This window comes from Chinchilla lanigera, unplaced genomic scaffold (genome assembly GCF_000276665.1).
Source record: "Chinchilla lanigera isolate Chin_1 unplaced genomic scaffold, ChiLan1.0 scaffold00014, whole genome shotgun sequence".
Classification (NCBI taxonomy): domain Eukaryota; kingdom Metazoa; phylum Chordata; class Mammalia; order Rodentia; family Chinchillidae; genus Chinchilla; species Chinchilla lanigera.
In genome coordinates, this window is record NW_004955415.1 from 32,351,039 (window position 1) to 32,366,506 (window position 15,468).

Consider the following 15,468-nt stretch of genomic DNA (forward strand, 5'->3'; position numbering starts at 1 on the left):
TAAAATATTTACTAATATATTATATATATAAAATATATCAATCACTTGTGTATCCATCTCATATCTTTAGATATCACCTGCGTACACATCTCTCTATCTTATCGATCATCTATCTTTCGTCTATCATATCCATGTATCTATAATCTATTATCTATCGATCCATCCCTATTTATCCAACTCTTTCTACTATGCACATATCCATCTCTACCCTGTCCTATCCATCTGTCCATCCACCCATCCATTCATGCATCCATCTATCCAAGCATCCATATCTACCTATGTATATGTGAGTATTACAGTAAGGGTCTCCATCATCTCAGAAACAAAGCCAAGCTTCTGAAATCTTCCTCTTCCATTTATTAATTTATTTGTTTTTGGTTTCTTTCTGAGACAGGGTCTTGCTATGTAGTGCAGGTTGGCTTTGAACTCACTATGTAGCCCAGGATGGCCTCAAACTCCCACTGGTCCTCCCGCCTCAGCCTCCCAAGCACTGGGATGACAGGTGTGCACCACCAGGCCCAGCCTCTTACGCATTTTAGTTTAACCACCAGACTTCAAATTCAATGGAAATGCACTTTAAATGGGTTTAATAAAATCTCAAGAGGTAGACTTCTGCTGAGGCTCTGAGCCACGCAGAGCAAACAAGAAAAATCCAGAGGTAAGATCTTTCCCACCGAACTCTGCACGAGAAGAAAGCAAAAACCACCGGCACCCCACGAGAAATGAATGATGCTGTGATGCTGTGGTCTGCTTAGGGATGTGAAGGGACAATGAGTTAATCGAAAGTCCTCATTAAAGTCAGCCCTTGCCTCATGTCCAATGAAATGCCCTCACGCCCTCCCCTCCCCCGGAACACAGAACTAGTGTTCACTGTATTTCTCCATCACTTTGAGCAGAAATTTAGGTTCACTGGACTTTCAGTTCCCCATCCTAGTCCTGCCTTATAGCTCAAGCTGGGCTCAAACTTGTGATCCTCCTGCCTCAGCCTTGCGGAAGGCCGGGATTACAAGCATGCACTGTCATGCCCAGCTCTCTCTTATTTCTTACAGAAGGTGACAAGGGAGCACATTGGGATTTGCAGCACTGAAATTTGAGCTGGATGCCTGATTTAAGGATACAGAGTCACCAGACAGTAAGGAAGAACAGTCCCTTACCAGACAAATTGGAGTACAAAAGAGAAGAAAAGGGAGGGCAGGACACATAAAGATAGGAAAGGAGATAAGACAGAAAAATAATTTATTATAATAGGAATCCCAGCACTCTGGGAGGCTGAGGCAAGACGATCGTAAGTTTGAGCCCAGCCTGGGCAAGTCAACAAAACTCTGTCCCAAAATAAATAATAAAAAAAGGGTTTAGGATGTAGCTCAGTGTGAAGGCTCTGGGTTCAATCTCCAGTTGCTCCAAAAAGACAGAAAGAAAACAGACATGGTTTTAGGGTCAGAATCTTCTGCAAACATAATAAAAACTATAGACCAGAAAATATACACAGCCACAATTCTTGCATACTTTTCCCTCAGGCTTTATGAGTCCAGCCTCAGGCTCCTCTCCTGGATGAAGCGTTTCTCCGCTTGACACTGGACGTCAAGAAATGCAAAAAAGACCACCCGGCAGGAATCGGAGTAGACACGCGCACTCGAGTGACGGGGTGGCCTCTGTCACAGGTGCCCTTCTGCTTGAAGCTCACTTCCTGAGACTCACTGTGTACTAAGTGGTCTACAGGCTTCCTTGGTCTCTCAGGAACCACGGTATTAAAAAACCAAACAGGGTTTGCTCTGGCTCCTTCCGGCCACCAAGGTCAAGCCAGGCCCCGCCTGCAAGCTCAGCCTCGGGAAGCAGGACTTGGCACCAGCACTTTGTGAAGCAATTTGGCAGTATCTAGTGAGGCTGGGGCTATGGAGCCCACGACTCAGCAGTTTCACTCCTGGAAATATGCCCTGGAGAAAACTCACTCTCGAGAAAGTGGACAGCTGTGTTCAAAATAGCACAAGGTTGGAAACAAGCCAGGTGAGTAAACACACGGAGGAATAGCCGCCCTGCAGAGTACTATACAGCAGTGAAAACAGATGCAGGAGACCTGGTCTCATTAATCAGATGAATCTCAGGAGGCATGCAAAATGTAGGCTGCAGAAGAAGCATTTACTGAGAAACTTTAACCAAGAAAAAAAAAAATACATATTTCTTTCTTTTTGTGGTATTGGAAATTGAACCCAGGACCACTACACTCAGCTACATTCCCCAGCCTTTTTACTTTATTTAATTTAATTTAATTTATTTTTCCCCAACTTTTTTGAGACAAGGTCTCGCTAAATTGCAAAGTTGTCCAGGCTGACCTTGAAGTAACAATCCTTCTGCCTCAGCCTCCCAAGTAGCTGGGATTACAGGTGTGTGTTACCATGTGTGGCTTGATTTTTATTATATATTTTAAATAAAGTCAGCCTGGGGCTGGGGATTTAGCTCAGCAGCACAGCGCCCGCCTGGCAAGTGCAAGGCTATGAGTTCGATTCCAGGTACTGGAAAAAAATAAAAAATAAAAAAAATAAAGTCAGCCTTTGGGCTGTTTCATGGACCAGTTGCCTAGCAACATAAATGTGATCAACATCATGACATGTCCTGGAAACCGGCCGCATGACTGGGCATGGCCAACAGAGGTCCATCGGTGAACACTGACACCCACGAGGGGAGGCCAATGACCTTACAACAGACAACTCGCATCTGAAGACCTCTATAGACACAGCGGTCTGCACAACTCCTTCTCTGAGGGCCAGCATTGCTCAGAAACAGGCAGACAGCTAGAGTTCTCTTGAGAAAGTCCTTGTCCACTAACGGATGAATGCATTCAGGAAATGTGGTATTTGCACACAATGGAGTGTTACTCAGCCATAAAGAAGGATGAACTTGAGTCATATGTAGGAAAATGGATGCACCTTGAGAAGATAATGTTGGGTGAAAGAAATCAGACACAGAAGCTGAAATATTGCAGAGTTTCTCTAACAGGAAAAAACCAAGACTGTAGATAATTTAAAGACCACAATCAAAGCCGGATGCTGGGAAACCAGAAGGCAGACTTTGTGGAGACGGGAAGGGGACTTGGGGGGCAGGAGCCAGCAAGGGGGAAGGGACACAAAGAGAATCAAGATGTGATATGTGTGCGTGCCAGTTCCCCACATGCTAGTGAAATAAATAAATAATAAAAATGAAAAAAGAAACAAACAAACCAAAAGAAAAAAAAAGAAGTGTTCAAGATCTGAACTGTGAGACCCCAGTCAGGCCAGCGTGGGTGCTAATACCAGTGACATCCCCCACGGGGACAGCTACGCTCCGGTAAGGGGGGTGACAGGGCAGGCGCCCAGGCAAGAGGGGTCTTAGAAGAGAAGGGCTGAGTTAGCTCAGATGGGGCAGGAGGCAGGCCGGGAAGGAGCCGGCTCTCAGAACAAGATGGTCACTTCCATGCCAGCGTCTGACAGCGCTCTCTGGGGTCCCTGCAGAGACTGGCTGGCCACCCGCCAAACCCACTTCCCTTTCCTTCCGAGCGCAGCCTGGCACCTGGCTTCCCTTGCAGGGGCGTGTGGTCTTGGGACTGAGCTCTGGCCGGTGGCCCATGAACAGAAGAGGCTGGGTCAGGTGCCTTCCAGCCCCACAGGATTTCCCAGTGTCCTTCCATGCCTGACTCTCCTCTGCGGTTCGATGTGGATAAGCACAGAGCTCCTGGACCCTGTGGTTTACAAAGCACAGCCGTGACATGGCCAAGGCCTGGTCCTTCCATCATGAGATGAGACAAGCTTGCCAATGCAGGACAGCCTCCTAGGACTTTCAATGAGTGAGGAACAGACTGTTGTCTTTGGGTCATTTCCTAGTTTGGGATCTTTTGTTACAACAGCTAGTATTACCCTAGACAGACTGCTTGCATGAGAGAATACACACTCGCCTGTCAGCTATGGGTCACTGTATTCAGCTCTGAACAACTCTCTGGAGACAGAAAGAGGACCTTATTTAGATTATTTTTTTCTCCACAGTCAAAACCACCATCCTTTGCATATGGAAATCTCCAACAAACATTCACCACCTTGACATCAAGGCCAGATATCGCCCAGCAAACCAAGAGGCCCGTGCATGGATGACAGTCAGAAACATCAGCTCTGAAATCACGCAACCCCAGGTTCAACTCTGGCTCCGCCACTGACTAGCCGGGTGATCTGAGACCATGGAGTCTCTGTTTCGGAGAGGTGGTCATGGCGGGATCTGAGCAATCCCTAACGCATTCGGTCGCTGTGAACATTAAATGAGCACATGCAAATAAAGCGCTTTGGGAACGGCCAGTTATAATTATTGTAACTGTAACTGAACGCGTGTGCTGCGATTTGGAGGCGGGAGAGGGAAGGAGGCAGGTGCCGCGGGGAAGAGGAGCACAGGGGCTCCGCTGCCGGAGCCCAACCTGCACCACGCCAACCGCGCCTCCTCCGGTGCCCCGTCCTCCCGAGGCAAGAGCGCTCTGCAGGACGCAGCGCTGCTACTTACCCTGTTAGCACCACCACAAAATCCATCACGTTCCAACCGTTCCTCAGGTAAGAGCCTTTGTGGAAGGCAAACCCAAGAGCAATGATCTTAATCCCAGCTTCGAAGCAAAAAATTCCAATGAAGTACGGCTCTGTGTCATCCTGGAAGGGAGAGAAGGGGAGGTCAGAGCCTCGGGCGGGCAGAGGCCGGCGCAACCAGGAAGCCACCCTCCTCCCTTTTTCTCCAACCCCCAGCACTCCCAGCACCCCACCAGGGTTTCCTTGTCCAAAAGTTTTTGTGAAAAGAAGCAAAAAGTTCCAGAAGACACCTTCCTCCTCCCGGGCCAATCTCACCTATCACTCAGACAAGCAGAGCTGGGGTATCCAATATGGCAGCCCCTGGCCATAAATTCAAATGAACTTGAATGTAATAAAATAAAAACAGTGCAGTCTTGTAGTCATCCCATCCCTCGCAAACGACTAAGACATTGAACAGCGCAGATGTGAAACACGCCTGTGACTGCCGCGAGTTCCGCCAGAAATCGCTTGTTTCGAGCATTCAAGCACAGCGCTCAAAGGTTTCGAAGATGGGTGCTGCATGCCGGTCATTCCCGAGGCGGAGCCCTGCGGCTGGTTCTCAGCAGGCATGCACCCGTCGTTCAGGTTGTCAGAGGGTTGGAGTAATGCTCCTGCGCTGGCTGGTAATTGGCCAGGGCCCCACCTCCACTCCCGCTGTACAGGCTCACACCCCTGGCTCAGGCTCCTCGCTGATGGCGCCTTGTGCTTGAGATGAATGTCTAAGCCCTGCTCTGTCAACACCCTGGTGGACTTTCCCATCTGTTACTGCAAGGGCTCTTCCGCTTCAATCATCTGCATTTCTGTCTCCCGACTTCTTTTCTCTGCATCCTTGTGCCACTGGCACTACGAGTGGGCTACTATTCTTTCCATAGGTTCTGCTTTATTTGGCTTTATCTTAAGCAAAAAACAAAACCCCTGGGAATTACAGGTTCACGAGGCTGGTTATATTTTTCAGGATACACACAACCTAATAGATGGCCATTACAAAATTTAAAAAGTGGTGAGACCACAAAATCCACCAAATAATGGTGGGAGTTACAAATGAGGGGAGTCTGGCCCTCTCTTCTCCCTCGACTTTGCTGGGTCTGGGGAGCGGATAAGGGGTGGGGTGTGGCTTGGTGGTAGAGCATCTGCCTAATCATGTGCAAGCCTGTGGGTTTGATTCCTGCAAGAGAAAAAGCCATCCGAGCCAGGTGTGGTGGTGCACATCTGTTATCCCTGCTCCTTGGGAGCTGAGGAAGGAAGATCTCAAGTTTGAGGCCAGCCTGGGCAACTTGGCAAAATAAAAAGTGAAAACGGCTGGGGATGTAGCTCAAGGGTAGAGCATTCCTGGGTTGGATCTCCAGTATCATAAAAACAAAGCAAAAAACAAAACAAAAACCCCCCCTCAGACTGTGTTTGGATGTTAGAACAAACCAACTATAAAGTGACATCCTGGAGATGATCAGGGACAGATGGCTTCTGATGAGGTCTCAGATGACTCTAGGGAGCTAATGTCATTATTATGCTGGGCATAATAATGTCTTGGTGGCAACCTAAGATAATATTGCATTTTTAGCAAGGCAGACGCTGGGGTGTAGCTGCGTCTGTGCCTTAGAATACTTCCGCCAAAGACAGGGAAAGGCGACCAAAGGAGACAGTGGAAGGGACTGGGACAGGATGCTGGTGATGGCTAAATCTGGGGCGGGGGGGGGGAGTTGAGGGGAGATGATACATGACTGTTCTCATATATGGTCAAATTTTTAATATAAATTTTGCTTTCCTTTCTTGCTTTTGTTTTTGTTAGGGATGTAACCCGTGGCCTCACACAGGCTAGGCAAGTGACCACCTCCGAGCCACACCCCAGCTCCCAGCGAATGCCGTTTTGAATACGATGCCCATGGACAGTGGCACCGTTCATCCCCGCCCCCCTCACGGGTAAGCCGGGTCTCCTGGGCTGGAGGGTGGGAGCAGCGACATGAGGACATCTCTTCCCCCGTGGCTGCTGCCCTGCAAGTCAGGTCCCCACCACCCCCGCCCTCCACGACACCCCGCTCACCAGTCGCTCCGACATTGGGGTCTTGTCGTCGTCCGGCAGGTGCTGCTCCAGGGCGAGGACGATACAGTTCGCTATAATGGTGGCTAAAATCATGTATTCAAAGGGAGTAGCACGGAGTTAAGGAGAATCTCTGTGGCTGATTCACAGGAGAGGAGAGGGTGGCAGAGCACTCGCTCCCGCCAGCCAGGGGCCAGGTACTCCGAGCCCCCTGTACCCATGACAGCCCCCTCCCTCTAGCACCCCCCATAGGCAGAAGTGCATGCTGACGGTCCCACCCCTAGGTGGGTCACTTGGTAGGGCAAATGCGGATATTTGTCCTCTGTGTCAACAGTCTCCCACCGTTTCGGCACCAGCAGTCGGTTTTGTGGGAAATTTTTTCACAGATCAGAGTGAAGAGGAATTTTCTTAGTTTTTAAAATTTTACTAATAATTTTTTTTAATTTTTAAAATTCTTTTTGGCCTTTTTGAGACAGTCTCACTGTGCAGTTCAGTCTGGTCTTGAATTTACTTTGTAGCCCAGGCTGGCCTCAAACTCACAAAGATTCTCCTGCCTCAGCCTCCCGAGTGCTGGGATTACAGGCGTAAGCCACCACACCTGGCTACTAATACATATTTGAAACCCATAATTATTACCTTCCTTAGCTCTGGCATCACCGCCTCAGCTCCTCCTCAGATCATCAGGGCTAGATTCTCCTAAGGAGCTGCACCCTAGATCCCTCGCATGTGAAGTTCACAGGGGAGGGGTTTGTCCATGCTTCTGAGCATGCGCAGTTCACAGCAGGTCCACGCTCCTGTGAGAATCTATGGCCACGTGGAGCTGACCTGAGGCAATGCTCCGGTGGTGACAGGAGCCAAGGGAGCAGCTGGAGACACAGAGGGAGCTTTGACGGCTTCCCCAACCGCTCACCTGCTGGGGGCACACGTCGGCCAGGGACCTATATGCTATGTCACACAGTATCGACTGTGGGTCTGGTACAGTTCTGGACACTAGAGACAGAGCTGAGGGCAAAGCAGACAAAACTTCCAGGCCTTGTGGAGGAGAAGGAAGGAGCTACATCGCGAGACCCTGCTGGCCAGGGCACCCGAGTCTGCTGACTGCAGGCTCCACACCCGCTCTATCACCTTGTATGGAAACTACTGTACTAGGAACAAAAAGATGTCCACACTGAACACGTTCAGACACGTTTCCTCGCAGTTTTCCCTTTGACAGTGGAGCGTAACACTGCCACCCCACACACATCTCCATCACACTAGGTACAGAAGTCGCTGAGGTGAGGCAGCATCTGCCAGAGGACATGTGCAGTTCTACACAGAGAGCTCGCCATTCACAGAAGGGTCTTGAGCTTCTGGGTATCTGTGGAGGATCTGCCACTGCCAAAAGCCAGAAACAACCCAAATGTCCTCAGTAGATGAATAAACAACAAAAGTGATACCTGCATACCCAGGCATGTGTTTACAGAAACACAACTCATGTAGTGAAATCTTGGAAGCAGCCCATACGTCCATCGCCAGATGAACGGATAAAGAAAATGTGGTATTGACACAGCGTGGGGTACAACTCCGCCATAAGGAAGGATAAACTTGAGTCATTTACAGGAAAATGGATGCACCTTGAGAACATGCTAAGTGAAGCAAACCAGACACACGAGCTAAAATATCACATGGTTTCTCTTATACGAGAAACCCAAGGTATGAGTAATTTAAAGAGAAAAATAGAAGACAGATGATAGGAAGCAGAGAAGTAGACATTAGAGAGATGGGAGGGATCGGAGGGTGGGGGAGATAGGAGGGGTGGAGGGGGAAGGGAAGTTACCGACAGGATGTGGTTTCAATGTGGGGATTCCCCACAATAAACAGAATTATTATGTAGTGGCCCATCTGATAGAATAGTGTGAGTCCACCATAGAAAGTCAAGCGCTGATCCATGTTACAATACGACGAACCTCAGAGCCACAATGGCAAGTATAAGAAGCCAACATGAAACCAGCACACAGGGCTGGGGATGTAGCTCAGCGGCGCAGCACCTGCCTGGCAAGTGCGAGGCCCTGAGTTCGATTCCCGGTACCAAAAAAAAAAAAAAGAAAAAAGCCCCTTCAAACCAGCACACAGTACATGGTTCGTGTGTTTGAAATGTCCAGAAGGGGCGATTCACAAAGCCGGGAAGCCGCTCAGCCCATCTGAGGGAGGAGGCAGTGAGGAGTGACTGTTTCATGTTTTGGAACCAGATAGCTGGTTTTACAACACTGCGAGTGTACTAAATGCCACAGCGTTAGTCACTTTAAAATGTGTTATGCGGATTTCACCTCAACAAAAACATACAGTGGTCAGGGCAGGCAACTGAGAAGCTGATCTTTCAAGATTTGAAGGAGAGGAGGGGAAGTCTGGGGCTCTCCCCAGACGCCTCATTCATTCTCATTCACACATTCCCATTCTCCCAGGCTCCCACTCACTCATCCTCTCTCTCTGCAAACTGTTCTCTGCATGCCGAGAACTCTCCCCTGGGTTGCAGAGGGCCATAGTCCTGCACCAGAGGATCTACCCCCCGGGCCCAGGCTCTTCAGGAACAAGGATTCCAACCAACCTTGCCGCTGCTCAGATTTGGGGCCAGGTCACCAGCCACGCGGGAGCTGTCCAGGGTGCTGAAGGATGCTGCGCCACACCCGTGGTCTCTACTCAGCGCCTGTGTGTGCCCTATCCGCTCCAGCCGCAACAACCCAAAGTGATCCACATATTGCTGAGTGTCCCCCAGAGACCCCCCAAATCCACTGCTTCACAGAGGGATTGAACAGCACATGTCAAAGGGATTGGCCATGGGAAACCTCTCTTCTCCTCCTCCTCCTTTCTCCTTGGGAGGACTAACCAGCATCAGCTCCCCTCCTGTAGCCCTAGAGTTCACTTTGGTACTTTAGAAGGTCCATCAAATCATCCTTCTGAGGCAGAAAAGGGGGCGGTGAGTGTGACTGAAGCATAAACCCATTTCGCAGGTGGAAAAACAAAGTCTGAAACAGAAAGCTCAGGAGCAAAAGCCTCAGGACAGCAGGCAATCCAGGCTCCCTCCACCGCTGGCTCCAGCCTCTGCTCCAGCTAGAAGTGGCTGACGCGGTGCTCCACGCACTCTGAAAGCAAAGCAGATTCTCAGGGCAATTTAGGGAGACAACAAAAGCCAGCCCTACGGACGATCATCTCTGACTGGCTTCCTGCCTCTGAGCTGACAGTCATTAGGAGCCTAGAGAACAAAGCCCGGCTGTGTCACACAATATTCCACTCTCTCTCACCCTGCAGTTCAGAAAATAAGCGGAAATATTTGTACACAGAGAGGCAATACTGAGCCCTTCGCTGGCCTCCACTTGCTATGCTTGGAATTCAACTTCGCGTTTCCTCTCTGCTAACTCAGACCGCTTGTTTGCTTCTGCACCAAGCTGCGATTCCTCTGGCCTGGTGTCCTGGCCTCCTGCTTGACATGGCTGGCATGTAGCTTTCTTTGCCTCAGCCTTGAGCCGAAGGTTCCAGGCCCAGGCTTGCAAGTGGCACTAGGCTGTCACGTGCCACTGCGCGCTCCCTCCACACAAACACACACCCTGCAAACGTCTGCACACACCCAATGGGAGTCGGTGACTTGGATCTTCGCCGCTCAAACTGCCAGCAGCAGCTGTCAGGACTTCAGCAGTTGCAGGTCCCATGTCCACCTGCTGAGTCAGGGTGGTCTCAGAAAAGATCACCCAGCTCGAGCACACAGCAGAGTTTAAGTTTGAGAAGCAGCACTGCCCAAGATCTATTTCAGGGGTAGGTGGAGCCCAGGTACTTGGGGCTCTGAGTCACGCAGAAAGCTGGGGGCTCCTGTCTCTTCCAAGCTTTCTCCTGCACATTCTGACCCACAGAGGAGAATTCAACAGTCTTTGCTAGCAGGCTTCTTCCCTTACTTGGGCAAAGGGGGCTGAGAAGAAACTCCTAAATGTGATTTTAAAAAGAGCAATGTTGCAATGGCAAGAATAAGCAGAAAAGACAACGCAAGCCTTGTGTGTGTGCAAATATTCAAAATCTTTCTATGGGCTGGGTGTGCTGATGCAAGCCTGTAATGCCAGCACTTTGGAGGCTGAGACAGGAGGATTGCCTCACATTTGAGACCATTCTGGGCTACGTGGTGGGTTCCTGTCTCAAAATAACAAAAATTAAAACAAAATTTTCTATAGACAGCATCTGACTCAGAAAAAAGCCAAAGCCCCCACCAACAGCCAGCAAGGACCCCCACGCACCTCTGTACCTTCCACTCTTCTACTCTCTGCTTTGGTCTCTTGGCCCAGCCACACTGGCTCTTCCACAGGGTCCAAGCACACGAAGCACACTCCTGCCCCAGGACATCTGTATGTGCTGCGCATGCTTCTGGAATGCTCCTTCCTTTCTGTTTTTCTTAAGTCTTCATTTAAAGTTCCCTTCCTCCAACGGCCCTTCCCTGCTTCACCTTTCCCCTTCAGCTTTAAAACATCGGCTATATTTTCCTTATTTTATCCAGCTTTCACCCCCATGAAACTGAGCATAATGCAGGTGTACATTTTTGGGAGGTCTACTTTGTTCATTGCTTTGTCCTCTTCACTTAAAGCATTGGTGATACAGCAGCTGCTCAGTAAACACCTACGGAGAGGAGGGTGCAGGGGAGGGGGGTCTGCACCTGCTTATGCACCCTTCAGGTTGAGCCCTCACAGGCGTGTTAGGGCTCCACTCAGCCCCTTCAAAGAAGCAGGCACATGTGGGAGGTGCCCACCCTCAAGATGGGGTGCTGAGTCCTTGGCCCCGGGCAGAAGTCGAAGGTTACCCTGGGTAGCTGCGACTGGGGAGGGCAGCGCTTTCTCAGCCCAACCTGGAGTCACGCCTGATCCTCCCGATTTAGCCAGCATGGGTTCCAGCTCCCAGCTGTGATGAGCCTGCCTGTGTGTGCTGAGTGGAGCCGGCCTGCCCTCTGATTGGTTTGGAGAGAAAGTACCTAAGTCAGCAGATCCGGAATAATCAGCCCGCGGAGAGGGTGGGGGTGGATCTGAGGAGAGAAGGAACCTGGCAGAGGGGAGAGGGGAAGAAAGCTGCCTCTTGAAACGGCTCAAGTCAGGCAAGCAGGCAGCCGCACAGGCAGAGGCGTTGCCCAAGGCCCCTCCGGAAAGGGATTGATCTGGACCCCCAGGGACTGCGGAAGCAGCTGCCACAGGTGACCCTGGAAATGATCAAATGAGTCTTCATGCTGACAAAGGACTGCTTCTGCTGATGGGATATTGCTTTTGGGATGCAGCACATCAAGGAGAATCAGCTCTCATCGTGACTGTGGCTAATGGTTCCTGCCCCTTTGCGAGACCCTGCAGAAGCCCCAGGAATCCAGCTGGCTCTGTATGCTGCCCTCCAGCCCCGTCTCCTTCCCAACCTCCCGCGGTTGGCTCAGGCATCAAATCACGTTTGATAACTCATCGAGACCTTGTCTTCACCATGGGGGCTGCCTGGCGGGCGCGTCTGGAAGAAACACACCCTTTAAAGAGTCCATGCTGCAGCTGAACGTGTCAGGAGAAGCTGAACAGATACTTTTCTCCCAGAGCCAGTGCTTCCCCACTGAGCCGTGCTCCAGCTACAACTTACTAATGCTCAGCCATGGCCCAGGAGTCCACAGCCTCATGAGCCCACCATGTGTGGTATGCTAGTTCCACACACATCAAAATCATCGAGAATGGGGAGACAGTCCTACCAGGGCCCCAAATGTATGACTTTAAGACATAGTCGTGTCATTCCAGCACTCAGGGAGGCTGAGACAGGAGGATCACAAGATCACTGCATCCTGGACAACTTAGCAACTTAGTGAGACCCTGTCTCAAAATAATAATTTAAAAAAGGCTGGGAATATAGCTCAGTGTGAGGGCCCCGGGCTCAATCCTCACTTAGAAAAAGAGGACATAGTCCTTGCTTTCCTAAACAAATGCTGCCACTTAACTGGACATTAGGAGCAACCACTACAGGGCCATCAACAAGTTTGACAGTCATAAAATCAGGTGTCACGCGCTGAGTGCTTTTCAGGGACACCACAGTAAACACTGTTTTGATTATTCCCCCGCAACCACTCTACAAGATGGTTCTATCCTTGGCCCCATTTTCCAGATAAGTAAAGTCTCCAAGAGATTTAAAGCACTTGCTCAAGGTGATATAATGAGGATGTGCTGAAACTGGGGCTCACACTCCCACCTGTCACACCTCAGTCTATCAATCCACTGTCCATGCCTCTGAGCTAGGGGTCCCCAAAGAGCCCTCACTAGTTCACCCTTGCTAGAAGGTGTATGCCAAGTGAAACAAATCAGACACACAAGCTCAAATATCTTTTATATATAAGAACCCCCAAACATCAATAATTTTAAAAATTTTAAAAATGGTATGGAGGGGGGCTGGGGATTTAGCTCAGCGGCAAAAGCGCCTGCCTGGCAGGTGCAAGGTCGTGAGTTCGGTTCCTGGTACCGGAGAAAAACCCAAAATTCAGACATGGAAGTCTAGTTATCTCCTAGTTTCTCTCATATTAGAAGCCAAAAAAAAAAAAAAAAGGTATGGAGGGTAGGAAACAGAGAGGTAAACTTTGCAGAGATGGGAAGGGGCTCTGTGGGTGATACACAGGTATACGCAGCGATCTCCCACCATGAATGTATTTTCTGGGTATCACAAACATATATTCATTAAATAAAGTTCAAAAAGACTTTAAAACGGGGGTAAAGGAACACTTGGCGCCTTAACCATACAGATTAGAACAACAGATTACACTGCACCCAAACAACTGCTAAATAGGTAAATAAGTAAATTCAGTATTTACTTATTTATTTATTTTCCAGGCTGGGAGGTTGGCGCCAGGGCCTCGGTCCTTGGACCACACTCCATCTCACAATCTAACTTACTAACGCTCAGCAACTGCACCCCAGTCCACAGCTCCATAAGTCCACCCCAAATGTGTCCTATCAATGACTATTGCAACTTCCAAGAATCTAGTCTTCAGTTCTCACACAGGGGCTCCAAGCTCTCCAACACTCGGTTCCAGCTAAAATCATAGCAAAGACGTCTCCAGCAGCTGCTCAGCCCGGGACCTTTAGCCGTGACTGCTGGCCACGCTCACACAACCCTGGTGCCGTCAGGATGTTTTCAGCACCGGGGACAGCGGCGAAAGGCGCATCCCAGCCTGAGTCAGTGTGCGCTCTCAGACATCCATAAACTTCACACGCAGAGTGGGGAGGGGGAAAGATTTCAAAGCTTTGCTTGTAAAAGGAGAATTATAGGCTCAAGGCTGCTAGATCCAGCTTCTGCTCATAAAACTGGAATCATGTGCATAAGAAATAGAAGAGGTGAGGGTTTGGGGGTCAGACATGGCTTTGACCTTGGACAAATGTCTTCTTCCTTAATCCTCGGTTTCCTCATCCATAAGATGTGAAAACTAACGCCCATCTCTGTCAGGGCCTGTGAGAAGGAGTGAGCTGATCCACTTAACACACCTAAAACAAGGCCTCGGGTGGGTAAATGCTCAACAAAGGAGTGCCCTGTGTTGTTTATTCCTGTCCTCCGATGATTAGAAACTTCAATATGTTTATGAAAGCATAGGAGCCAGGCATGGTAGTGCATGCCTATAATTCCAGCATTTGGGAGGCTGAGGCAGGAGGATTGTTGTGAGTTTGAGACCAGCCTGGGCTACAAAGTGAGCTGAAGTCCAGCCTGAACTGCATAGTGAGACACCGTCTCAAAAAAGACCAAAAAAAAAAATGTAATAAAATTTTATCTCAGGGCTGGGGATTAGCTCAATAGTAGAGATTTGCCTAGCACAAGCAAAACTCTGGGTTTTGTCCCCAGCATCACAAAAAAAGACACAAAATATAACTGCTGCTACTAGTATCATTAATGATTCCTGTTTCTTTTTTACCCATCTAAGTCTTGGCTCCTTCCCATGATGGACACCTCCTCAGGGCTGACTGGGCTTTCTCTCAAACCTGCAAGGTTTTCAAGAACAGAACACAATGAATGTGTCTGGCTGATGCCCTAAACATCAGATGTAACATGAAGTTGCAAAAGTCTCCACTGTATATGTCACGGGCATGGCTCTGCACACCACGAGACCTGTGTCTGCTGTTCTCAGTCCACATCATGTTTTTAGTTGGTTGTTTTTTGTTTTTGTTTTTGTTTTTAGTACTGGGGATTAAACCTAGGGCCTTTACACTGAGCTACATCTCCAGACCTTAAATTTTTTTTTAAACTTTGAGACAAGGTCTTGCTAAAATGCCCAGGCTGGGCTAGAACTTGCAATCCCCCTAAGTCAGCATTCCAGAGTGTTGGGGTGACAGGCATGTACTGCTACACTCTGTCTCATCATGCTTTTGAATTTCACCCACTGTTGCATGGACTGGTGCCTCCTTTTTCATGGCAAATACCCTGCTGTACGATCCACCACAGTTTGCTTATCTGTGCATTTATGGGTGTTGCCACATCTTGAACCTATGGAGACCGAATGCAGATTGCTAGGTGCTGAGGGGGAGGAAGAAGAAAAAGGGAGAAAAATGGAGCCACTGCTGAAGGGTACCAGGTTTCCTTTGGAGGCAATGGAAATGTTTTGGAACTAGATAGAGGTGATGGTTGCCTAAAGTGTGAATGCCACCCCATTGTTTACACTTTAAAATGGCTAAATGGGGAGGCTGAGGCAGGAGGATTGCAAGTTCGAGGCCAGCCTGGGCAACTCAGCAAGACCCTGTCTCAAAGTAAAAAATGAAAAGGGCTGGGGTGCAGTTCAGTGAGCACTTGCCTAGCATGTGTGAGGCCCTGGATCCCACCGCCAGCACAAGAAAAAGTGGGGATGGTTAATATTATATTATA

At 49.3% G+C, this 15,468-nt stretch overlaps 1 protein-coding gene across 1 annotated transcript in view; it reads right to left on the bottom strand.

The window, feature by feature from the left end:
* Cacna1a (calcium channel, voltage-dependent, P/Q type, alpha 1A subunit) overlaps positions 1-15,468 on the bottom strand; it is a gene marked incomplete in the record, with an annotated part of 274,976 nt that overhangs the window by 168,503 nt on the left and 91,005 nt on the right. The window contains 2 exon segments of the mRNA XM_013512132.1: positions 4,516-4,655; positions 6,610-6,715. Coding sequence (XP_013367586.1) covers positions 4,516-4,655; positions 6,610-6,715 — 246 coding nt within the window.